This window comes from Schistocerca gregaria, chromosome 4, assembly GCF_023897955.1.
Source record: "Schistocerca gregaria isolate iqSchGreg1 chromosome 4, iqSchGreg1.2, whole genome shotgun sequence".
Lineage (NCBI taxonomy): Eukaryota > Metazoa > Arthropoda > Insecta > Orthoptera > Acrididae > Schistocerca > Schistocerca gregaria.
Genome location: NC_064923.1, coordinates 563,941,183 through 563,966,858, shown reverse-complemented (window position 1 = coordinate 563,966,858; position 25,676 = coordinate 563,941,183). Strand labels below are relative to the sequence as shown.

The 25,676-nt window shown below is 44.6% G+C and overlaps 1 protein-coding gene and 1 non-coding gene across 11 annotated transcripts in view; both read left to right on the top strand.

Moving 5' to 3' along the window:
• LOC126267989 (uncharacterized) overlaps positions 1–25,676 on the top strand; it is a 905,571-nt gene that overhangs the window by 54,387 nt on the left and 825,508 nt on the right. For 7 of the 10 annotated variants that reach the window (XR_007549061.1, XR_007549060.1, XM_049973344.1 and 4 more), the window contains exon 1: positions 3,707–3,817. The exons of 2 other annotated variants lie outside the window; for them this stretch is intronic. Coding sequence is in view for 6 of the 8 variants with exons in the window: in XM_049973344.1 (XP_049829301.1) it covers positions 3,725–3,817 (93 nt within the window). In the remaining 2 variants the exon portion in view is untranslated. Of the gene's footprint in view, positions 1–3,691; positions 3,818–25,676 lie in introns of those variants that run through there. One more of the 10 variants, XM_049973338.1, reaches the window with a different exon arrangement.
• On the top strand, positions 24,211–24,285 carry Trnat-ugu (transfer RNA threonine (anticodon UGU)). The gene has a single exon. It is a non-coding gene; the product is annotated as a tRNA-Thr (tRNA).

The following is a 25,676-nucleotide window of genomic DNA, read 5'->3' as shown; positions in this document are numbered from 1 at the left end:
GAGAGGCCACATAACTCCAGTCCATGGGCAGTAGCTGAAAGTTAGTTAAACTATCGGGTGTTCAGGATTCTAGCATGACTCGTATGCAAAAAAAAGTTTAAAACTTCCTTTATTTTGGTTTATTGTCTTTAAAAACACAGAACATGGCTATCAAGTCTGTATTTAATATCCTGGCGTTAATTATGCAATGTTACTGTCTCTGTTATAAGGGCCGGCCGGAGTGGCCGTGCGGTTCTAGGCGCTACAGTTGGAACCGAGCGACCGCTACGGTCGCAGGTTGGAATCCTGCGTCGGGCATGGATGTGTGTGATGTCCTTAGGTTAGTTAGGTTTAAAAAGTTCGGTTCATACCCGAAAGCAGCCAGAACTTCCTAAGCATTCACTCACCCACAACTACTTGCGAGTTAACACAGTCAGTCGTTCAGTACGCTTCTTGTAAAGAAGTGCTCGCCATAATGTCTCAAAGCCCTGCTCAAACGAGCGGAAAAATGTTCAGTTCCTGTTGGCTAGTACAGGGTGACATTTATTGAATTATACGAAACAAAACGTAACTTCTGAACGGTTTGCGTTAGGGCGTTCAAACTGCACGGAGCATGATGGGAATTAGTATTCGGATGTATGGTTTGGTTTAGCGACGAAGCCCACTTTCATTTGGATGGCTTAGTCAATAAGCAAAATTGGCGCATTCGTGGGACTGAGAATTCTCATTTCGCGACCGAGAAGTCTCTTCACCCTCAACGGGTGATTGTGTGGGGTGCAACGTCCACTCACGGAATAATCGGTGCGATATCCCTTGATGGCACGGTGACCACCGAACGCCACGTGAAGGTCTTGGTAGATGATTTCATCCAGATTATCCAAAATGACCCTAATTTCTACAAGATGTGGTTCATGCAAGACGGAGCTCGACCCCGTCGAAGCAGGAGAGCGTTTGATGTCCTGGAGGAGCACATTGGGGACAGCATTCTGGCCCTGGAGTACCCAGAGGCCACTGATATGGGCCATGATTGGTCGCCATATTCTCTAGATCTGAGCACATGCGACTCCTTTTTGTGGGGCTATATTAAAGACAAGGTGTACAGCAATAACCACAGAACCACTACTGGGGTGAAAACAACCGTTCAGGAGGACATCAACAGCGTCGATATTTCGACACTTCAGCGGCTCATGCAGAATTTCGCTATTCGCCTGCGTCACATCTTCGCCAATCATGGCGGTCATATCGAACATGTCATAACCTAAATCTGAATATCTGTTGTGACGTTTACATGTTGAATAAAGAGCGTGCACGCCGTAGTTAGTAACTAATTTACGTTTTTTTTCATATAGTTCAGTAATTGTCACGCTGTATGTTAAGTAGCCAATCAGAACATCTCGACCACTTCTGTATTCACGGCATTTCTAATGACAGCCGGTCACATTACCACAAGTAATTTAAACTAGAAATTTCGTAATTGTGAAAATGAGTAAATTTTAATGAAAACAAAATGCGATTTATTTCCAAAAAATAAATTGCTAATTAATTTAATACTTAACGCCCCTTCCGGCTGCCTTTCACAAAATCCAGCTCACACGGTCATGCATCACAAATTCTCCTATTGTATAATAACTTCCTCACGCATACATCTACATAGTATTAATATACTACCACATTCTCATTTTACATGTGTCCTCCGTCAGCCGGAGTGGCCGTGCGGTTCTAGGCACTGCAGTGCGGAACCGCACGACTGCTACGGTCGCAGGTTCGAATCCTGCCTCGGACATGGATGTTTGTGATGTCCTTAGGTTAGTTAGATTTAAGTAGTTCTATGTTCTAGGAGACTGATGACCTAAGGTGTTAAGTCCCATAGTGCTCAGAGCCATTTGAACCCCACTGCCGTTGATGAGCAACCACACGAAGACACTGGGGATTTTCCATGGACCAGTAGTGGACGTTCCGTAGATTCACTCGACCACGATGTGTAAAGGAAGCTCCATCTGTAAACAACGTATCACGTACAAAGTCAGGATGACTTTGCAACTGCCGAAATGCAAAACAACAGAATTCGTTGCGGGATTCAGTCCTTTGTTAAGTGAGATACTTTGCGAAGTTTTCCACACACTATTAGCGCTTATTGCAGAACTGTGTGCTATGGATCGTACACTCACATGAGGATTGTGCGCTACAGCAGCCAGAACAGAAATTTCGTTGTCATTGTTATTTACTGTGTTTGTCTGTTGACAATTTCTAGGTGCCCAGCTGCATCACCGGAACCCGTATTGTTGTTCCCTATTTTTACCAGGGAACATTAATCGGGCGATAATATGCATCATTTCTACAGACACTCTACTCCTTCGACTGGTTGTTGTGTGATGTCCTTAGGTTAGTTAGGTTTAAGTAGTTCTAAGTTCTAGGGGACTGATGACCATAGATGTTAAGTCCCATAGTGGTCAGCGCCACTCTACTTCTTTCCGTGGAGGACATGGAATTGGAAATGCGTCTATTAGTTTTGTTACAGCATAATGGATGCTCCGCACACGACGCACGTTTCTCCAGGGACTCTGTGGATGCAATATTCGCAAATACGTGAATAGGATAGGAAAATCCTTTGAGCTGGCCAGTCTGGTCCCCCGATGTGATGCCGTTAGGCCTGTTTCTCTGGGTTGCAGTGAAAGATTGTGTGTACCATGAACCCCCAGCAACGCCAGGGGATATGCAACAACGCATTACCACTGCATGAGCGACAGAAACGCAGAAACAGTACAATCTGTGCAACGCTCATTTGCTCACTGCCTCCACAAGTGTACTGATGCAAACAGTATGCACTTCGAGTATCAGATGAAGTGACCCAGGTTCATCGAAGGTGACGTTCTCGGTTATCTGTGAATGCGTTTTCCGTGCTGAGTATCACGCACTAAATTGAAGTTGCTGTAGGTTATGTGCCATTAATAATCGTTTTTAAGACATTAGAACGACGACTTATTACAAAATTGTACCTACAGTTTTTATTTGCGTTTCTGCAGAAAAGACATACATTTATCATTTCAATAAACAGAACTTTGTGTTCAAAGTTATTTTTTCCTGGACATTGTGTGAGGACATGTCAGGACAGTGCAGGCAACCGTTCCCCAGCGTATTAAGGCAGAAACTGCGGTACCTTTGCCACTCTTTAAAGATTAATATTTCCGAGTGTATGCGGTTTAAAACACTGAAACCAAATCTGTTATCACTAAATGTACCTCTAGTTCTTTCATCTAAAAAAAATACATATGCCATTTAAAAAACCTAACTTTGTGTTGAAAGCGGTGTTCGTTTACCTTTATGGATTATGCATTCCTGCTTATTGTGTGAGCCGATAATATACGTGAATCCCTGGCCAATTGCGTTTTCCACATTTTGTTTCATTTCGGAAATAAATTGGATGGCAGAGTTGATTAGGACGACCCTGTATGTACACAAAAATTTGCATTAACTCAGTCTCTGTTACCTCCAACACAAGGGATAAGATTAAGGAGAGGAATATTGTCACGACATTACGAACGCTCTCGTTGCGAATAGTCCAGTGAGCACGCGCTGCATTTCGGCAGTGTGTGCCCACTGTCAGGCAGATGCAGCGGCGGTAGCAGCCCCTCCCCCCCCCCCCCCCCCACCCCCCTTCCCGACAATTGGTCTCGTTAGACGGGGGCCGTTATCTCAGCCAGTGGTCAGTCGCGCGCCGGCACCCGACCCATTCGCGCCGCGACGCATGGAGTTGGCAGGCGTCGCTGACGACGCGGCCGTCGACGGCGTCGCGGGCTCCAGCCTCGCCTACCTGCTGGCGCCAGCTGACGATGCCGAGGTAACTGTCAGGCGATGCAGCAGGCACTCCTAGCTGTCGTATGTGCAAGTTCACGTCCAGTTTTCTCGCCCCAAAGCATGCTGTGGAGCTGGCCATATGTGAGACGGTGTATTCGTAATACGGCGCACTCGAGTGAGATGGGGAAAACCGACGGGTTGAAATCGATACCGCTATTTTAGTCCTGAATAACCGGTATATTTCGGTATTTGTTTGCTCTCGGGTATAATAGGTGTTTGTTGTTGTTGTCGTTGTTGTTTATTAATAACAGAGTAAGAAAACCGTAATATCAATTAGCCATAGCAGCAGGGCTAAAATTTTCCGTTTCGCGTAAAGCTCTTTTAAAAAGTGGGTAATTTTTATTCGTAAAAAAAGCATTAATGTGAACTGCGTTATAACAAAAAACGGGAAAAGCGAACAGTGCTTTTTTTAATACAATACCCGATAGAAACAAGCAGCAAATACTCGTACATAGCATAAAGATTGATAGACCATTACTGAGATAAAAATGTCCCAGTCGCGGCTTAATGTAAGCGTGTGCATGCACTGTGCAAGACTTGCTCCCATATGGTCCATACGACAGTTTTCCGTTGTCGCCGATGGACATCCGTTGTATTTCAATAATTTTTACGAAGTAGCAATGACGAATAATGCTTATTTGCTTTAAGAGATTAAGGATTTGTCTCCCACCTCTACGACATATTAAAAGAGAACGAATATTACGATAACAGTAATAAATTAAAAACTAAACAACAGTTCATTCATAGTGTACAATAAAATATAAAGTACCTGATCTGTTGACTGTGTCTACATAATATTGCTTTGTCTGCTAACAGCCCATGAAAACGAAAAAATTAACTCGAAAAACAGCGTTTTTCAACCTCAGTTTTCACTCTTTAGCACTGATTATTTGAAATGCCCAAATTGGGGTAAGATCCTCGATTACTACACAATTTTTCAGCAGGGTTTCAAAAAATTTGAGTCACTGGAGATTTTTTGTAGTATTCAACAATTTATCATTTTCGACAAAATCAGCGAACTGTGGACAGACTAAATTTTCTTTTATTTATTTATTTTTTTGCATGGATACTCTGCAAATTACATTCAAGTGCCTGGCAGACGGTTCATCGGACCACCTTATAAATCTCTCAATTGCTGCTTTTCTTTGAATTTAAGCCACATTTGGTCTACACTTATATTATTAATTTGGAATGAGTGGAGATTGTCTCTTAGGAAGGCGTAAAGTGAATTTTTATCTGCTTTTTTGAATAGGTATATTTTTGGCTTCTTTTTCGAGGATTTGGGGATTACGACATTCAGTCTTGCTACGACAACTCTGTGTTCACTAATCCCTGAATCGTTTTGATACTCGTTATTAACTCACGATTATTTGTTGCTAAGAGGTCAAGTGTGTTTTAACGACCGTTTACTATTCGCGTGGGCTCGTGAACTAACTGCTCGAAATAATTTTCAGAGAATGCGTTTAGCACAATTTCAGATGATATTTTATGCGTACCTCCGGACTGTTGCCTGTTTACCCATCCAAATGAAAATGAGATTCGTCGCTAAACCAAACCACACATCGCATACTCATTCCCAACATGCCCCGTGGCCAATCGTGTAATTTGAACGGCCTAACGCAAAGCGTTCGAAAGTTATGACGATTTTGTTGCATCTAGTTCGATAATTGTCACCCTATACAGTACTACACAAAGAGGCCAGTACTGTTACAACTTTTGTCTTTTGCCGGAAACAGAATAGCCATTTACAACTGAAATTTAAGCTTAATTAAGAGAGTTAAATCTGAAACATGTTTATTGCATGTACAAATTTATGTACGTCAGTGATTTATGTCCGTTTCTTGCAGGTCTCTTGCTATTCCACTGCCAATATTAATATTGTTCTGATTCGTAAGATTTGTAATCTTTACTAGCAGAGAAATTTTAATTTACGTAAGATTTCCCCACATTTCTTTTAGTGTGGTGCACCTGTAGACTATACCAGTGTGCCGTGGTTGGGATCTTTGGATGTTCACTGAATGAAGGAAATTCTGTTGATCCGATCTCATAGAATTGCGGAGGGAAACATGCGTGTCCCGAACATATTCGGAAAATTGACGTCACATATCTCCTCGAAAATTTCTTCTCATTGTAACACGATTTTGCTGGTGTGGTGTGATGGACTGAAGCGTACGCCAGCAAAATTGCGATGGTTCATATTTCCGGATTCTTATGAGCTTTTTGTAACGTATTTTGAAAATTCTGTCCGTCATTCGCAGGTGTGCTGACTTGCAAAGTTGTCACTCTAAATGATATATACCTGCTCTTCGGTGATTGTCTCATTTTGCTGTTATTGTGTGTAACATGACTGGAGAGTGTTCTTCATCTATGTTATGCTTACCAGATTAGGTAAACACGTCAGAGCGGCTGATGTTATTGCAAGTACAGCAGCTTACTTACTCACCAACACTGATCATAACAAAACTACTGACATGTGAGTGCAGCCAGCTGTGGGTGACAACTGTACTTAATAAATACGAGATGTGGAAATGACATAAGAAACAGACTGAGCTCAGGGAAGAGCGGAATATCAAAACTCCCTTTTGTGCACCACAAAAATCCTTTTAAAAACGAAATTTAGTATATATTAAGTCTGAGTCTGTTACCACCTATAGTTCTATATGGACGACAATGGGGAAGCACTGCAAGAAGATCGAAGCTGTAGAAATTGATTTTATAATACGAGCATCAGGGATCTACCGTTTCGAACAGATCTAAAGAAAATTTAAAGAAAATAACACACAAAAAAGATACCAATGGGTGAAACAAACGCAGACAACTGTTTTTGTTCGGACGCTCAATGAGAATATGACAAAACGAATACAAAAAAAATGTATTTGAATATAGACCGACAAACAGATAATTCTGAGGGAGACTGCGTATTAAATGGGTTCAAGAGCCTGAAAAATCACCAATATAAACCTGAGGACTGACAACAAAACAGAATATGGGGACTATGTCGGATGCAGCACGAGATATAGGAATCAAAGCAATATTATTATATTATTGTTTTTAAAGTTAATTAGTCTTCTAGTAGCATAATTCTATCTGCCTTTTATTACAAATATACGTTTCAATACATGTTTCGACGGAACGTTCTATTTTTTTAATGAGAACTGAAAAATCAGTTACGTTGCCCGGATTCCTGTAGGAAAATGTAGAAGCCATACAAAGGAAGCGGATATGTCAGCGAATTTTCATCTCGTTTTGGTCGATGGAAATGAATCCACATACGAGAACGGAGGGCGAAAACCAAGGCAGGCTCTTGAAAAACGGAACGAGGTGGCGTCCTGGTTAGCACATTAGATCGCATTCGGGAGGGCGATGGTTAAAATTCCCTTCTGGAACTCCAGATTTAGGTTTTCCGTGATTACCCTGACTCTAACGAACAAATTGATATTTATCACAAAACTAGAACCACCTATGCACAATAAAAGTGGAGGCATGTTCACAGTAATCATTCCCAGTTGTTCCATAAGTCTTTTAATCAGGCTAACGAAATAATCTATAGAAGGGATGGTCAATTTGATATTTTCGTAATTTCTTCTGTGATTATCAGTTCCGTTGTTTATGTCAGATGACAGTTTGTTGAAAACATTCACACCAGAATATAAAACACCGCGCTGGACGCTGGATCAGGAGGCATGGTCGGTATTGAACTTGTTTTTGTTTCTCGCTGTGTGAATCACATTTCATCTGAAAATGCTTTTCACTGTTGTTAAAAATACTTCTACGAGTTATGGAGCTGAGAACTCAAAGTAAAAATTCCAAGATTAACTTCTCTTCAGAGCTTTGCATTAAGTTCAGGTGCCTACTGTAAAAAGTATTCTTTACGTTCTCTTTGGCCGAAGGAATAATTTCTTTATTTCCACTGCATTGTTCCATAACTGGTAGTAGAAAGTACATAAGGTATTTCACTAAACTGAACAAAATTACATGTGTTTTAAGTGAAGGACATGCTAATCTAAACAGCTTCTTTAGTTTGTTTACATATTTTGGATCCGTATTAAATTGTAATTACTCTTGATCGTACAAGTAAAGGCATCTTCAAATGTGCCGTACCAAGTGAGAGCATACCTAAAATTCAAATAATAATGACGGTGGTTCATGGTGTGGGTTCCTGTAGTCATGTGCTAGTTCATGAACCACGGGCAACGTATGAGTTGCCAAGTAAGTGGTCCCGACAGTCGGGATACCAGTTACTTTGGAATAAGGCTGGGCATCTCGGACATATTCTGAGTCGTGGTCACCTTTGTCCTCATACGGCAAAGACTACCAAATCCACCGGTTAGTCCCTCAGCCGTTAGGGGTAAAACCCAATGGGACTCGGGGCAAGTAAGGCTAGCAACCTGCTTCCCTGGTACTTTAAATATGATGCTGGCAACAATCAGAGCAAAGTGCCTCGGACCTTTGGAGGCGACGGAGTCCCACCTCTAACTGACAAACCAGGGACTCCTAAGATACGACTTGGCAAACAAATGGTAACGAGATGTGGAGCTATTAATATGAATGGGGGCTACTCTGGGAAGAAGGTAGAGCTGGCAGAGGCTGCAAGTAAGATGGGGCTGGATGTTTTAGGTGTTAGTGACATTCGGGTAAGGGGTGAGAAAGAAGAGGAAGTGGGAGAATACAAGGTCTATCTGTAAAGCGTCAAAGCAGGAATAGCACAATGGGCTGTAGGGCTTTACATCAGGAAAGAAATGGAACGCAGCGTAGTTGCAATAAGGTATGAAAACGAACGACTGATGTGGATAGATTTGACAGTGTCTAGCAAGAAAATTAGGATTGTGTCAGTATATTCGCATTGTGAAGGGACAGATCAAGATAAGATGGATAGTTTTTATGAGGCACACAGTGATGTAGTTGTTAGAGTAAAGAACAAGGACAGTGTTATGCTCATGGGTGATTTTAACGCCAGGATTGGAAATCGAACAGAAGGGTATGAAAAGGTTATGGGTAAATTTGGAGAGGATATGGAGGCCAACAGGAACGGGAAACAACTCGTGGATTTCTGTGCCAGTATGGGCTTAGCAATTACAAACTCCTTTTTTAAACATAAGAACATTCACCGGTATACTTGGGAAGGCAGGGGAACCAGATCTGTCATTGACTACATAATAACAGATCAGGAATTCAGGAAGGCTGTGAGGGACACACGTGTATTCAGGGGATTCTTTGATGACACTGATCATTATTTAATCTGCAGTGAAATTCGGATTGTGAGGCCGAAAGTGCAGGAGGTCAGGTCCATATGTAGGAGGATAAGAGTGGAGAAACTTCAGGATAAGGAAATCAGGCACAAGTACATAACAGCGATCTCAGAAAGGTACCAGTTAGTTGAATGTAGTCAATTACAGTCATTGGAAAAGGAATGGACAAGGTGCAGGGACACAGTACTAGAAGTGGCTAAAGAATGTCTTGGAACAGTGGTGTGTAAAAGGAAGATGAAGCAAATAGCTTGGTGGAATGACAAGGCAGCCTGTAAAAGGAAAAAGAAGGCGTATCAAAAATGGCTATATACTTGAACTCAGGTAGACAGAGAAAGTTATGTTGAAGAAAGAAACAAAGCCAAACAGATAATTGCAGCATCCAAGAAGAAATCTTGGGAAGAATTTGGAAACAGGTTGAAGACTATGGGTCAAGCTGCTGGAAAACCATTCTGAAGTGTAATTAGCAGTCTTCGAAAGGGAGGTAAGAAGGAAATGACAAGTATTTTGGACAGGTCAGGAAAACTGTTGGTGAATCCTGTGGATGCCTTGGGCAGATGGAGGGAATATTTTGAAGAGTTGCTCAATGTAGGTGAAAATGCGATCAGTAATGTTTCAGATTTCGATGTACAATGGGATAGGAATGATGATGGAAATAGGATCACATTTGAGGAAGTGGAGAAAACAGTCAATAGATTGCAGTGCTATGTAGCTGCTGGGTCGGAATCATCAAATACAGTGGAATGTCAGGTCTTAAATGACTACACAGGATAACTGAAATGGCCTGGGAGTCGGGACAGGTTCCAACAGACTGGACAAAAGCAGTAATCACACCAATCTTTAAACATGGAAACAGAAAAGATTGTAACAACTACAGAGGTATCTCTTTAATCAGCGTTGTGGGTAAAATCTTCTCAGGTATTGTTGAAAGGAAAGTGCGAGTATTAGTTGAGGACCAATTGGATGAAAATCAGTGTGCGTTTAGGCCTCTTAGAGGTTGTCAGGACCAGAGCTTACGGCAAATAATGGAGAAGTGTTATGAGTGGAACAGGGAATTGTATCTACGCTTTATAGATCTAGAAAAGGCATATGACCGGGTTCCTAGGAGGAAGTTATTGTCTGTTCTGCGAGATTATGGATTAGGAGGCAAACTTTTGCAAGCACTTAAAGGTCTTTGCATGGATAGTCAGGCAGCACTTAGTGTTGTCGGTAAATTGAGTTCATGGTTCAGAGTAGTTTCAGGGGTAAGACAAGGTTGCAACCTGTCTACACTGTTGTTCATATTATTTATAGATCATATGTTGAAAACAATAGACTGGCTGGGTGAGATTAAGATACGTGAACACAAAATAAGCAGTCTTGCATATGCGGATGACTTAGTTGTGATGGCAGATTCAATTGAAAGTCTGCAAAGTAATATTTCAGAGCTAGATCAGAAATGTAAGGACTATGGTATGAAGATTAGCATCTCCAAAACGAAAGTAATGTCAGTGGGAAAGAAATATAAACGGATTGAGTGCCAAATAGGAGGAACAAAGTTAGAACAGGTGGACAGTTTCAAGTACGTAGGATGCATATTCTCACAGGATGGCAACATCGTGAAAGAACTGGAAGCGAGGTGTAGCAAAGCTAATGCAGTGAGCGCTCAGCTACGATCTTCTTTCTTCTGCAAGAAGGAAGTCAGTACCAAGTCTAAATTATCCGTGCACCGTTCAGTCTTTAGACCAACTTTGTTGTATGGGAGCGAAAGCTGGGTGGATTCAGGTTACCTTATCAACAAGGTTGAGGTTACGGATATGAAAGTAGCTAGGATGATTGCAGATACTAGTAGATGGGAACAATGGCAAGAGGGTGTCCACAATGAGGAAATCAGATAAAAACTGGGAATGAACTATATAGATGTAGCAGTCAGGGCGAACAGGGTTAGAGTTCAGCAGTAGAGGGTAGGAGGAGTCGGGGCAGACCAAGGAGAAGGTACCTGGATTCGGTTAAGAATGATTTTGAAGTAATAGGTTTAACATCAGAAGCGGCACCTGTGTTAGCACTGAATAGGGGATCGTGGAGGAATTTTATAAGGGGGCTATGCTCCAAACTGAACGCTGAAAGGCATAATCAGTCTTAAATGATGATGATGATGATGATGATGATGATGATGATGATGATGAATAATGACCAATGCTCCAAACAACGTGTAAGCTCCGGTGGATATTATTAGCATACTATTAGCCTCGAGTTAGGCATGTCCAAAAGCTTTACGAAAGCATACATGACAGTAGGATACGTTCACAGGACACGGGACGTTAACAGTTCACAGTGAAGGCACAACTTGCCAAGTGAAACAGGTCCTTCTTACAATAAGTTAATAATTATGTCAGCGGTTGTGTTTGCTATTCTACCACAGGAATAATAAATTTCCTTGAGACAGAAAAACTTCTGTCCACAAAGCAGCACGCTTTTAGAAAGCATCGCTCGTACGAATCTTAGCCTTCTCTTTTGTCACATGATCTACTGCAGCCATGGATGAAGAGCAACAGGTAGATTCATACTCCCAGATTTCCGAAAAGCGTTTGACACGGTGCCCCACTATGGGCTGTTAACAAAGGTACGATCATGCAGGACATGTCCTCAGACATGTGAGTGATCTGAATACTTTTTGAGTAGCAGTACCCAGTACGTTGCCCACCAGGGCGTGTCTTTATCAGAGAAGGGTATCGTCGGGAGCGATCCAGGGCAGCTGTTATTTTCTACACACATCAATGATCTGACGAACAGAGTGAGAATCATTCTGAAACTGTTTGCTGATGAAGCTGTGGTGTACGGGCACGTATCGACGTTGAATGATTGTAGGAGGTTACTGGATGACTTAGACAAAATTTCTAGTTCGTGTAGAAGAATGTAAGTTAACGCAGTTGAGTTGAAAAAACAATCCCGTAATGTTCGAGTATAGCATTTGTATTTTACTATTTGACAGAGGCACTTCTATTACATTCCTAGGCGTAACGTTGCAAAGCGATATGCAATGGAACGAGCATGTGAGAAGTGTGGTAGGAAAAATGAATGGTCTACATCCGTTTATTGTTAGAGCCTTCAGAAAGTGTTTTTACTTGTAAAGGTGACCGCATATAGTACGTTAATGCACGTTCTTGAGTAATGCCCCAATGTCTGGGATCTGCACCATGTCGGATTAAAGGAAGACTCGGAAGCAGATGCGGACTGCTAGGTTTGTTACCGCTAGGTTCGATCAACACGCAAACATTACGAAGATGCTTCGAGAACTCAAATGGGAATTCGTAGAGGGAAGTCACCGTTCTTTTTGAGGGAAACCTACTGAGAACATTTAGAGAACCAGCATCTGAAACTACTGCAGAACTGTCCTACTGTCGCCAAAGTACATTTCGTTTAAGGACAACGAACAGAGAATAAGAGAAATTAGTGCTCGCAGGGAGATATATAGACAGTTGTTTTTCCTTCGCTCTATTTGTATATTGAACATGAAGGGAAATGACTGGTAGTGGTACAACGTACCCTCTGTCACGCACTGTACTGTGGCTTGCGGACTATGTATGTAGATGTAGATGTGTACGTCGAAGTTAGAAAAACTGTTGAAAAAATTTCGACTGGCGACAAAAAGCAAGAGGTGTCAACTTTGTCAAATTGGATGCTTACGCATGCACAGAGAGAAATCATCCTAGTGCGGGGTGCTTGGCTTCGACTCACTGAAGGTGACATTTCACTACGAGACCCGAGAGCAGACACCTGACGCGGAGACGCCAGAACACGGACCCGGGTGGGACTCTTGACGGGACTTAGCTTCTGAGCGTTGCTGCCGCTGACGCGGGACATCCATCCCTGGCCACAGCCGTAATACAAGACACGCACCGCGGGCTGCATCCACAACGCCGCCGGCCGGAGATGAGATAGCCCGCTGTCTGCCTTCCCCAGCGCGCATTCAGCCGCAGCAGCAGCTGCAGTGCGGCTGTCGCGCGGTGCAACATCTGCACTGCAGGGCAACACGAGGCGTGGTCTATGATGTGAGCAGCATGTCGCCAGTCCCTCCTGCCAGTAATGCCGGTAGCTCAATTCTGATCACGCTGCTCATTCTCTAGTCAAGCAGCTCCTCACTTTACCTCACGAGGCAGTCGGTAACTGAAGAAAACTTCACAAGCCCAGATCGCTATAAAGGCATTTTATTTGATGACAGGGCTCTACAGTGGTATGCTGTCATCGCCGGATCTTAAGCTTTAAAATATCAATACATATTGTCCGTCATTATTGCAAGTTGTTTCGCACAGCACACTTGCAAAATCGCTGGACAATATTTCGTAGTATTTTAAAGCATAAGATCCGATGATGTCAGCATAGCTCTGCCGAAATCGATCATCCAATAAAATGCTTTTTTAGCCATCTTGGCAGATGAATTTTTCTTCAGTTGCCAAACAGCGCAAATCGCACCCACACTAAAAATGTCACAGTTGACGTCGTTCCAGACCTCTATAACTCAGCAAAAATCGAACCAGGTTCCGTCCGCATCGAAGGCAGAGACACTAACCATTCGGCGATGGAAGTGATCAAGTATGACACTTTATTTAACAAATGTGTTCATAGTTAACTTATTCATAATTCTACCTAACAATTTCCTATACACCCTCGAGGCTACAGAAAGGGGAGGAAATTGGATTAAATTATTGGTTTAGGGTGGCGGTATTTTTAGTATGATGGTAATTTTAATGTAGCTTTACTCAATTTGGAATTAGCAATTTTCATCAAGTTAACAGTGGCCGTTATGTACGTTAATTCGTATGAAGTACGATGTCATTAGCATAAGGATACCATTATTGATAGATAGTTGACGGTGAGGACCATCCAGCCAATGGCAATCTAAATAGTTCGTAAAATTCCCTCAATAGTTGCTTGAAGAATTTTTTAATAGGAATCTCCATTCGAAGTGACAACACCACAAACCACGTCAGTAAGACGTAGTGTTTGCTGGGACCGAGACCTTAAATAGGCCCCGGCAGGATTACCTACTCTCACTTTCGTTTTTGTTCAGTTTCTGGAGTGTTCAACACCTAATGTCCCAAATGTGTAGTCAGCGTCTACCACATGGGCTCAGTGCTAGGCTCCATGTTATGAGAGTCTGGAACTAAGACTACAGGCGCTGAGGGCAGCAGTAAGAGTACGTAATGTAGTTAGAAACATTCAACGTTCGAATGGCCTTCAATATTGACTGGACCGGGAGATCAGGCACGCCTTCACTACAGGCTGGCTGACACACAGCTAAGTTACACTGTCACTTCTCATTCAAAGCATTTCTCTCTCTCTCTCTCTCTCTCTCTCTCTCTCTCTCTCTCTCTCTCTCTCTCGTTCGTCTCACTCACCATTACTTTTCCAAGAGTGAGACGAAATTATTTTCTTAATCCATGTTTTTGTTAACCATTGAAAACAGGTGTCCCAAAACATTGCACTCGATCCCTTTGATTACAGCACAAAAATGTGACTGCTGAAAATTTATCAAAAGTATTCAAGCACCCATATGTAATACAAAATTGGCCACCTGGTTTAACGAGACGCGGAACCGCCATTATAAGATCTACATCTACATCTAAATTTATACTCCGCAAGCCACCCAACGGTATGTGGCGGAGAGCACTTTACGTGCCACTGTCATTACCTCCCTTTTCTGTTCCAGTCGCGTATGGTTCGCGGGAAGAACGACTATCGGAAAGCCTCCGTGCGCGCTCGAATCTCTCTAATTTTACATTCGTGATCCCCTCGGGAGGTATAAGTAAGGGGAAGCAATATATTCGATACCTCATCCAGAAGCGCACCCTCTTGCAACCTGGCGAGCAAACTACACCGCGATGCAGAGCGCCTCTCTTGCAGAGTCTGCCACTTGAGTTTGCTAAACATCTCCGTCACGCTATCACGGTTTTTCAAATAACCCTGTGACGAAACGCGCCGCTCTTCTTTGGATCTTCTCTATCTCCTCCGTCAACCCGATCTGGTACAGATCCCACACTGATGAGCAATTCTCAAGTATAGGTCGAACGAGTGTTTCGTAAGCCACCTCCTTTGTTGACGGACTACATTTTCTAAGGTTTCTCCCAATGAATCTCAACCTGGTACTCGCCTTACCAACAATTAATTTTATATGATCATTCTACCAGTTTTTGTTCCGCTATCATATAATCATACAATAAAGGATCCTCCTTTCTATGTATTCGCAATACATTACATTTGTCTATGTTAAGGGTCAGTTGCCACTCCCTGCACCAAGTGACTATCCGCTGCAGATCTTCCTGCATTTCGCTACAGTTTTCTAATGTTGCATCTTCTCTGAATACTACAGCATCATCCGCGAAAAGCCGCATGGAACTTCCGACACTATCTACTAGGTCATTTATATATACTGTGAAAAGCAATGGTCCCATAACACTCCCGTGTAGCACGCCAGAGGCTACTTTAACGTCTGTAGACGTGTCTCCATTGAAAACAACATGCTGTGTTCTGTTTGCTAAAAACTCTTCAATCCAGCCACACAGCTGGTCTGATATTCCGTAGGCTCTTACATTGTTCATCAGGTGACAGTGCGGAACTGTATGGAACGCCTTCCGGAAGTCAAGGAAAATAGCATCTACCTGGGAGCCTGTATCTAATATTTTCTGGGTCTCATGAACAAATAAAGCGAGTTGGGTCCTAGATTCTGGGTTTCCAAAAACGACATGATACTCGAGCAAAAAACATGTTCTAAAATTCTACAACAGATCGACGTCAGAGATATATGTCTATAGTTTTGCGCATCTGCTCGACGACCCTTCTTGAAGACTGGGACTACCTGTGCACTTTTCCAATCATTTGGAACGTTCCGCTCCTCTAGAGACTTGCCGTACACGGCTGTTAGAAGGGGGCAAGTTCTTTCGCTTACTCTGTGTAGAATCGAACTGGTATCCCGTCAGGTCCAGTCCTCTGTGCAGTGATTCCAGTTGCTTTTCAATTTCTTGGACACTTATTTCGATGTCAGCCATTTTTTCGTTTGTGTGAGGATTTAGAGAAGGAATTGCAGTGCGGTCTTCTTCTGTGAAACAGCTTTGGAAAAAGGTGTTTAGTATTTCAGCTTTACGCGTGTCATCCTCTGTTTCAATGCCATCATCATCCCAGAGTGTCTGGATATGCTGTTTCGAGCCACTTACTGATTTAACGTAAGACCAGAAGTTCCTTGGATTTTCTGTCAAGTCGGTACATAGAATTTTACTTTGGAATTCACTGAACGCTTCACGCATAGCCCTCCTTACGCTAACTTTGACATCGTTTAGCTTCTGTTTGTCTGAGAGGTTTTGGCTGCGTTTAAACTTGGAGTGAAGCTCTCTTTGCTTTCGCAGTAGTTTCCTAACTTTGTTGTTGAACCACGGTGGGTTTTTCCCGTCCCTCACAGTTTTACTCGGCACTTACCTGGCTAAAATGCATTTTACGGTTGCCTTGAACTTTTTCCATAAACACTCAACATTGTCAGTGTCGAAACAGAAATTTTCGTTTTGATCTGTTAGGTAGTCTGAAATCTGCCTTCTATTACTCTTGCTAAACAGATAAACCTTCCTCCCTTTTTTATATTCCTATTAACTTCCATATTCAGGGATGCTGCTACGGCCTTATGATCACTGATTCCCTGTTCTGCACTTACAGAGTCGAAAAGTTCGGGTCTGTTTGTTATCAGTAGTCCAAGATGTTATCTCCACGAGTCGGTTCTCTGTTTAATTGCTCGAGGTAATTTTCGGATAGTGCACTCAGTATAATGTCCTTCGATGCTCTGTCCCTACCACCCGTCCTAAACATTTGAGTGTCCCAATCTATATCTGGTATATTGAAATCTCCTCCTAAGACTATAACATGCCGAGAAAATTTATGTGAAATGTATTCCAAATTTTCTCTCAGTTGTTCTGCCACTAATGCTGCTGAGTCGGGAGGTCGGTCAAAGGAGCCAATTATTAACCTAGCTCTGTTGTTGAGTGTAACCTCCACCCATAATAATTCACAGGAAGTATCCACTTCTACTTCACTACAGGATAAACTACTACTAACAGCGACAAACACGCCACCACCGGTTGCATGCAATCTATCCTTTCTAAACCCTGTTTGTGCCTTCGTAAAAATTTCGGCAGAATTTATCTCCGGCTTCAGCTAGCTTTCTGTTCCTATAACGATTTCAGCTTCGGTGTTTTCTATCAGTGCTTGAAGTTCCGGTACTTTACCAATGCAGCTTCGACAGTTTACAATTACAATACCGATTGCGGCTTGGTACCCGCATGTCCTGACTTTGCCCCTTACCCTTTGAGGCTGTTGCCCTTTCTGTACTTGCCCGAGGCCATCTAACCTAAAAAACCGCCCAGTCCACGCCACACAACCCCTGCTACCCGTGTAGCCGCTTGCTGCGTGTAGTGGACTCCTGACCTATCTAGCGGAACCCGAAACCCCACCACCATATGGCGCACGTCGAGGAACCTGCAGCCCACACGGTCGCAGAACCGTCTCAGCCTCTGATTCAGACCCTCCACTCGGCTCTGTACCAAAGGTCCGCAGTCAGTCCTGTCGGCGACGCTGCAGATGGTGAGCTCTGCTTTCATCCCGCTAGCGAGACTGGCAGTCTCCACCAAATCAGATAGCTGCCGGAAGCCAGAGAGGATTTCCTCCGATCCATAGCGATACACATCATTGGTGCCGACATGAGCGACCACCTGCAGATGGGTGTACCCTGTACCCTCCATGGCATCCGGAAGGACCCTGTCCACATCTGGAATGACTGCACCCGGTATGCACACGGAGTGCACAATGGTTTTCTTCCCCTCTCTTGCTGCCATATCCCTGAGGGGCCCCATTACGCGCCTGACGTTGGAGCTCCCAACTACCAGTAAGCCCACCCTCTGCGACCGCCCGGATCTTGCAGACTGAGGGGCAACCTCTGGAACAGGACAAGCAGCCATGTCCGGCCGAAGATCAGTATCAGCCTGAGAAAGAGCCTGAAACCGGTTCTTCAGACAAACTGGAGAGGCCTTCCGTTCAGCCCTCCGGAATGTCTTTCGCCCCCTGCCACACCTCGAGACGACCTCCCACTCTACCACAGGTGAGGGATCAGCCTCAATGTCCATTTTGCATATCCTTGTCTGAAAAAATAAGATCTTAGACTATGAATGCGTCATTATCACCGTGAGCATGGCTGTCTTGGCAAAAAACGTTTGCCTAGATGGGGCCACAGTCCCTCATTTATGGAGGATGTAATCTTTCTGGTCTGACCATTTCTAAATTCTGAAAGAGGCTCTTAAGCTTCCCAGACGGTCATGCCTGTGAAATAAGTGTTTTTGTCTCTTGGTAAAAGAACAACGCGACTTCATATCGTCAGGGGGGGGGGGGGGGGGGGGAGTTACAGTCTTGCCTCTACTAAACTTATACGCCAGCCACTCTGTCCGCATCGTCCCAGCTTCTAACACGAGAGTGCACAGAGTTGTACGACCTTCCCACCAATTGCACTAAAGCTCAGTTTACGGCAGTCTCTCTTAAATAACTTCCTCCACCATTTTCCGACAACTAGCTGACTTCATGATGGACTGCCACCTGACCCAGGTAAAATGTTTTACGAAAAGGCGCCCTTCTGTGAAGTCCCTCTGCAAGTAAGATTCACTGAGCGCTGCTTCCCAGAATCCCTCACAGTCAGATCGCTGCACTGAGCAGTTACTGCCCCCAGTCCATCTCTCTCTCTGTCCTGTTGCCTCCACTATGCCCTCTCGGGTACACGTTCTCTGCAGATTACACATGCAATTATAACAACATTCTGTCCACAATTTTCCCATGTAAGAATGTCGTAAACCACACATACCAAATGTGGTATTGGGGAAGAGCGATATCATTACCTAAAATATGAACGCTAATCTGACTATGTCGTCAAAGGGAGAGAATGGCGTCCCACCTCTCACCCCTATTGCACATAAGAATACGTTAAATGCGGAAGCCTATGAACATATTTTACAGCATTGTGTTCTGTGTGCAGTAGAGTAACAGTTCGGACGACGATTGTTAATAACAGCTTGGCAGTGCACTCTGTCATAAAACAGCTTCTATGAGGCAATCGTTTGTGGACAATGACGTATATTAAATGGACTGGCTTGCCACGAGTCCCGACCCGCACCCAAAGAAATAGCCTTGGGATGGGTTAGAACGTCGACTGCGCTCCAGACCACAGCTTCCAGCGTCACTGTCTTCTCTGGTTTCGGCTCTTGAAGAATAATTAGCTGCCATTCCCGCACAGTCGTTCATACTCCTCATTGAGAGTGTCCTCGGTAGATTTCAAGCCATCATAACTTTAGACACGACGTATTAGTGTCCACTAATAAGTGCCGGCATACTTTTGATCAGATAGTGTACATGTAAACATTTGGTGAGTAATACATTCAAACTATAGATTCAAATCAGGGTTTTTTTTATTCTGACATGGCCTTTTCTGTACATATCAATGTTAACCTTGACTGACAGAGCTAAGAAATGACTGCTTGTAGGTGGGGTGCTAGGCTCCTGAGACTGCAGTAAACGGATTCTGTCTCCCTGGCTTCCACCTCTTAGAAGAACGGATCCGCCGCTTAACATCACTCATTCATACCCACGGCTCTACTAATTCACTTAAGGCGAATACTTGGCTGTTTCCTTCTATAAGCCAAGGTAGATGTCCTGCCCCATCCCTCTCAAAGTAACGTCTACTTACTGGAACTTTAAAGCTGATTTCCTGCATTTCTTGATGCATTCAGCAGATGAAGCTTTAAACATATCGAACACCTTCGGGTTTCGTCATATCAGCTACATTTGACACAGTTAAGGTCGCAGATTGTTTAGATGCGGATTCAGTGATAGTGGCTTATTTAGGAGATGTAATTTTTCCAGTATGCGTTGGATGTTAACAGCTTTCCTCGCGTTTTCAGCCAGTTTAGCGATGACAGCACTCGATTACGTGCCGCAGTAATTCCGGCAGTCGGACTTAAACGGCGAGCGGAGTGTTTACTGCGGAATGGCGCGTGGCGTATGCAGCTGCTCGCCTAATTGCTGACTGGACTGCATGTCGAGTGGTGGTCAAGGCCACCGAGGAGGACGGCGACGCCGCCTCCGTCGTCACAGCAGCCGAACGACTTTGCAGAGTATTCCACAGTGCCTACTGCAAGCTTCTAGGAGATGTAGGCAGCGTTTTGATAAGGAACCGACGTCCGGAAATTACTGTTCGCATCTAAGCTGTTAGGAGCGATCAAAGAGTTTCCGTTGAGGACGTTGTTGCAGAGTACACTGATGTGACCTCCCAACATTGTGTCGGAACTCTTCTTCCCGGTGTAGTGCAGCAACTCGAGCTGGAATGGACTCAACAAGTCGTTGGCGCCCCCCTGAAGAAATATGGAGACATACTGCGTCTGTAGCCGTCCACAATTGCGAAAATAATACCGCTGCAGGATTTTTTCCACGAACTGACCTCTCGATTATGTCCATAAATGTTTGATGGAATGGGTGGCCAAACCATTCACTCGAATTGTCCAGAATTTTCTTCAAATCAATTGCAAACAATTGTGGTCCAGCGACATGTCTGGGAACATGAATCCGTGAATGAGTGCAAATGATTTCCAAGTAGCTGAACACAACAATTTCCATTCAACAATCGGTTCAGTTCGACCAGAGGTTCCAGGCCATTCAATGTAAATGTAGTCCACACCATTATGGAGCCATCACCAGTTTGCTCAGTCCGGTAAATCAGATCACGTTAAGCATGCCACGCAACCAGCATTTCAATACACCAAACGACGTGCGGTGGGTTCTAGAATGAAAGTCTGATTCCATGTAATATCTATGATGTTAAGCTTCCTCATCAAATAAAGCTACCTTTCAAAGGCAAAAATGAAGTACTAAAAAAAAAGGTTGAAGAAAGAAGTCTGTGAAAGACACCTGGAAGAAGAAGGAAAAGGTCAATGAGACAGCTGTTACGGCATTAAGGAATAGTCACCTTAGCTGAAGAAGCGAATGTAGAGGGAAAAATGGAGTAGGGGCAGACAAATGCTGGAAGATATTGGATGTGGATGGGGCATTTACGTAGACGTGCAAATATTAGCAAAAGCTCGGAAAAAATGAAAGTAGCATCAGACCAGTTGAAAGATGGATAACGTTAAGTAGGGACGAATGAAAACATACAGTGATATGTATAAGCTAATGTATATTTTACTGTTTGAGAGATAATTGAATCAAATCTTGCACATGTTGCCATTATTCTATTGGCTATTATGTTAATTTTTTGTCGCACAATTTGATCAGGACTTTTCCGGATATTTCTAGACCACATACTGTCACATCGGAAACTTTTTCTTAAAGGTTACTTCAGTTTCAATTTCAAGTGTGATGACTTATTCTTAGTAGTTATATAAACAATTCTGTCTACCAACTTTTCAATATCAGTCTTAGAACTCATGCAACATTTCTTTAATTTAAATAAATTTTACAGTAACGTACTTTGAACAATTTTGTTCCATGGTAAGTTGTATTATAATATGTAAGAAATCAGTAGCAAAATTCGCCTTTTTATCTAAGATCGTTCATCAGAAAATGTTCCTTATACACCGAAAAATGAAAGTTTCGGAAATTGCAGAAAGAAAAATTTTGTTAACCTTTATGCCAGAACTAAGTACCTAAGTGGAGGCCATGAACGTACATTACGTCTTCTTCGTCTTCGTGTAAATTTTTTCTTCTAGTCTGATACTACTGGCATGAGCTTTTGGCAATATCCTTAACTGAAATCTCAGAATTAGCAACACGCACACCATCAGTCTTCTTCAAATGTGTGTGAATTCCTAAGGGTCCAAACTGCTGAGGTCACTGGCCCCTAGACTTATACACTGCTTAAACTAACTTATGCTAAGAACAACACACAGACCCACGCCCGAGGGAGGATTCGAACTTCCGGTGGGAGGGGCCGCGCAATCCGTGACATAGTGTCTCAAACCGCGCGGCCACACAGCGCGGCACAGTCTTCTTCAATAGGTTTCCAGTGAAGCAGTCTGCATCAAAATGTAATTTCATAAAGGTCCTGATTCTATCAATTTTACCACAATTGAACACCAGACTTGCATCATATAAGGAAATGTTGGCTATAGTAGACGAGCAAAACGTTGTCTTTGGTCAGTCTTCTAAATGAGGTTATTAAAGCTTGCATTCGCGGTTTTGTTCCACCATGTGTGCATTTCCTTAATAAATCGTAAATAGACTCACAGCCTATCATAGTCTACAGATAACCTGTCTGATGGCAGCAAACAATAAAAAATCGCAAACAAGGACAGCGTCGCGTAAAAAAGGTGATGTGACATTGCGCATTGGCTGAAACAAGTTGGCTATTACATCTTTTACAGCTCGAATTAAACTCTGAAAATTGGAAACGACATATCAAACATGCTACAGAACTATGTACTTATGTGGATATGGTGTCTGCTCTTTCGGACATACACTCCTGGAAATTGAAATAAGAACACCGTGAATTCATTGTCCCAGGAAGGGGAAACTTTATTGACACATTCCTGGGGTCAGATACATCACATGATCACACTGACAGAACCACAGGCACATAGACACAGGCAACAGAGCATGCACAATGTCGCCACTAGTACAGTGTATATCCACCTTTCGCAGCAATGCAGGCTGCTATTCTCCTATGGAGACGATCGTAGAGATGCTGGATGTAGTCCTGTGGAACGGCTTGCCATGCCATTTCCACCTGGCGCCTCAGTTGGACCAGCGTTCGTGCTGGACGTGCAGACCGCGTGAGACGACGCTTCATCCAGTCCCAAACATGCTCAATGGGGGACAGATACGGAGATCTTGCTGGCCAGGGTAGTAGACTTACACCTTCTAGAACACGTTGGGTGGCACGGGATACATGCGGACGTGCATTGTCCTGTTGGAACAGCAAGTTCCCTTGCCGGTCTAGGAATGGTAGAACGATGGGTTCGATGACGGTTTGGATGTACCGTGCACTATTCAGTGTCCCATCGACGATCACCAGAGGTGTACGGCCAGTGTAGGAGATCGCTCCCCACACCATGCTGCCGGGTGTTGGCCCTGTGTGCCTCGGTCGTATGCAGTGCTGATTGTGGCGCTCACCTGCACGGCGCCAAACACGCATACGACCATCATTGGCACCAAGGCAGAAGCGACTCATCGCTGAAGACGACACGTCTCCATTCGTCCCTCCATCCACGCCTGTCGCGACACCACTGGAGGCGGGCTGCACGATGTTGGGGCGTGAGCGGAAGACGGCCTAACGGTGTGCGGGACCGTAGCCCAGCTTCATGGAGACGGTTGCGACTGGTCCTCGCCGATACCCCAGGAGCAACAGTGTCCCTAATTTGCTGGGAAGTGGCGGTGCGGTCCCCTACGGCACTGCGTAGGATCCTACGGTCTTGGCGTGCATCCGTGCGTCGCTGCGGTCCGGTCCCAGGTCTAGAGGCACGTGCACCTTCCGCGGACCACTGGCGACAACATCGATGTACTGTGGAGACCTCACGCCCCACGTGTTGAGCAATTCGGCGGTACGTCCACCCGGCCTCCCGCATGCCCACTATACGCCCTCGCTCAAAGTCCGTCAACTGCACATACGGTTCACGTCCACGCTGTCGCGGCATGCTACCAGTGTTAAAGACTGCGCTGGAGCTCCGTATGCCACGGCAAATTGGCTGACACTGACGGCGGCGGTGCACAAATGCTGCGCAGGTAGCGCCATTCGACGGCCAACACCGCGGTTCCTGGTGTTTCCGCTGTGCGGTGCGTGTGATCATTGCTTGTACAGCCCTCTCGCAGTGTCCGGAGCAAGTATGGTGGGTCTGACACACCGGTGTCAATGTGTTCTTTTTCCCATTTCCAGGAGTGTATAATACCGGCCATGACCTTCTTCTTCTGTGTGGATGCACACACATTCCTCGAACTCTTACGGGACTCGGAAGAATGTCTTCCACGAGTAATGAGTGTGTTGGGGTGGGACACTGCGAATGTAGTGTGTGAACATACAAGATGAGAATGTGAGTCTCGCGGGATGTGTGCGCGAGATAGTCCCTGCAGTCGCTCTATCATCTGTGCCCTCGGTGGCTCTGATGGGTAGAGCGTCTGCCATGTAAGCAGGAGATCCCGGGTTCGAGTCCCGGTCGGGGCACACGTTTTCACCTGTTCCCGTTGATCTACATCAACGCCCGTGCGCAGCTGACAGTATTAATATGATTCTAATTTCGTGCTACAGAACTATCTGGCGGCAAAACATTTTCAAGATATTTGACCAACTTTAGACGTAAAATTTTATCGGAACGTGTGCGCTAGTACTGGCATCGTCCACCATGGCCCTTACGTCGGAGCTTCGTCTTATGCCACCTCTCAGCTGGTCACTTGGAGAGCGCGCATCACTCGCCTACGCACTCCACCGCTCGAGACAGACGCCCCGGAGGATGCGCGGCGTCGTACTTTCCCCTCCAGAGTCGCCAGCGCTGCGCCACGCATGTGTAAACATGTGTTACGTTCCTCTCGCGCGAATCCCAGTGAGCTACTGCGCACGTCGCTCCGCGCTGACAAGCTTTATCTCGGCTGACATATGGGCGTGCCACTCAAGCGGCGATTCCCGCTCTGAAATTCGCAGAACCTACTCGCGGCTCGCAATCCCCTCCGCTGCCAGGCGGGCAGATAAGGTGCCCTGCCGAGGTCAGAGGTCAGGCGCGCCGGCCTAGGTCTGGCGCTTATCTGAACACACGCGGCCACGTCAGTCGACGCTCGGCTGGCGGGAACAGACAAGAGCGCGGCGCAGCGTAGGGTCAGGCCGGCAGTACGCGCAGCGCACTCGCTGCCGTATATGGTCGAGCGGGGGCCGCGCGGGGTGCAGGCGGCTCTGTGTCTACGTACCAGTCAAAGCTTCTCTCGTTGGGAAACCTGCCTTGCAGGAAAACTGTTCATTCGACATCAAACGTCTCTGTCCGAAAACGAAGATATGGAACACAAATGAATACTGTTCGAACAAATTGTACGATTTAGACCAGGGCCGGCCAAGGAGTGCCGAACTTCACACGGGCCGGGTGTGTGGGCCGCGTGCGGATCAAAGCTCGACGTGTCTCGGCTTTGCTCGTTGCTTCCCCGAGGTACTCGGTACAGCGAAACAATTAGTTTAGTACTGCGGTGTGGCATTTTATGGCCGGCAAAACTCTCTTCAGTTCAGCAGAATCTTGGTGTCGGCGCTTTTTACCCTTCGCTTTTTGTTCGCAGTATTGTGGTGTGCTTACTGTAAGACCTTCGGTACACACACCATCAGATTATTTGACTTGTCGCTTTAACGAAGTGGGCGAGTGTCAGCAATATGTCTCGTGGTCTTATCGTGGCGTGTTTATCTTCTGGCTTTAGGTCAGACGATAGAAATGCCACTTGCACGCTTAGAGTAGCAGATTGACGGTGGCCAACTTTCAACAGAACTTGATTAATTTTCGCACACATTTATTAAAATAATAACAAGCATAATAATAACTTAACTTGGTTCTGGATGCTGTTTACAATTGACAATCTGAAGTT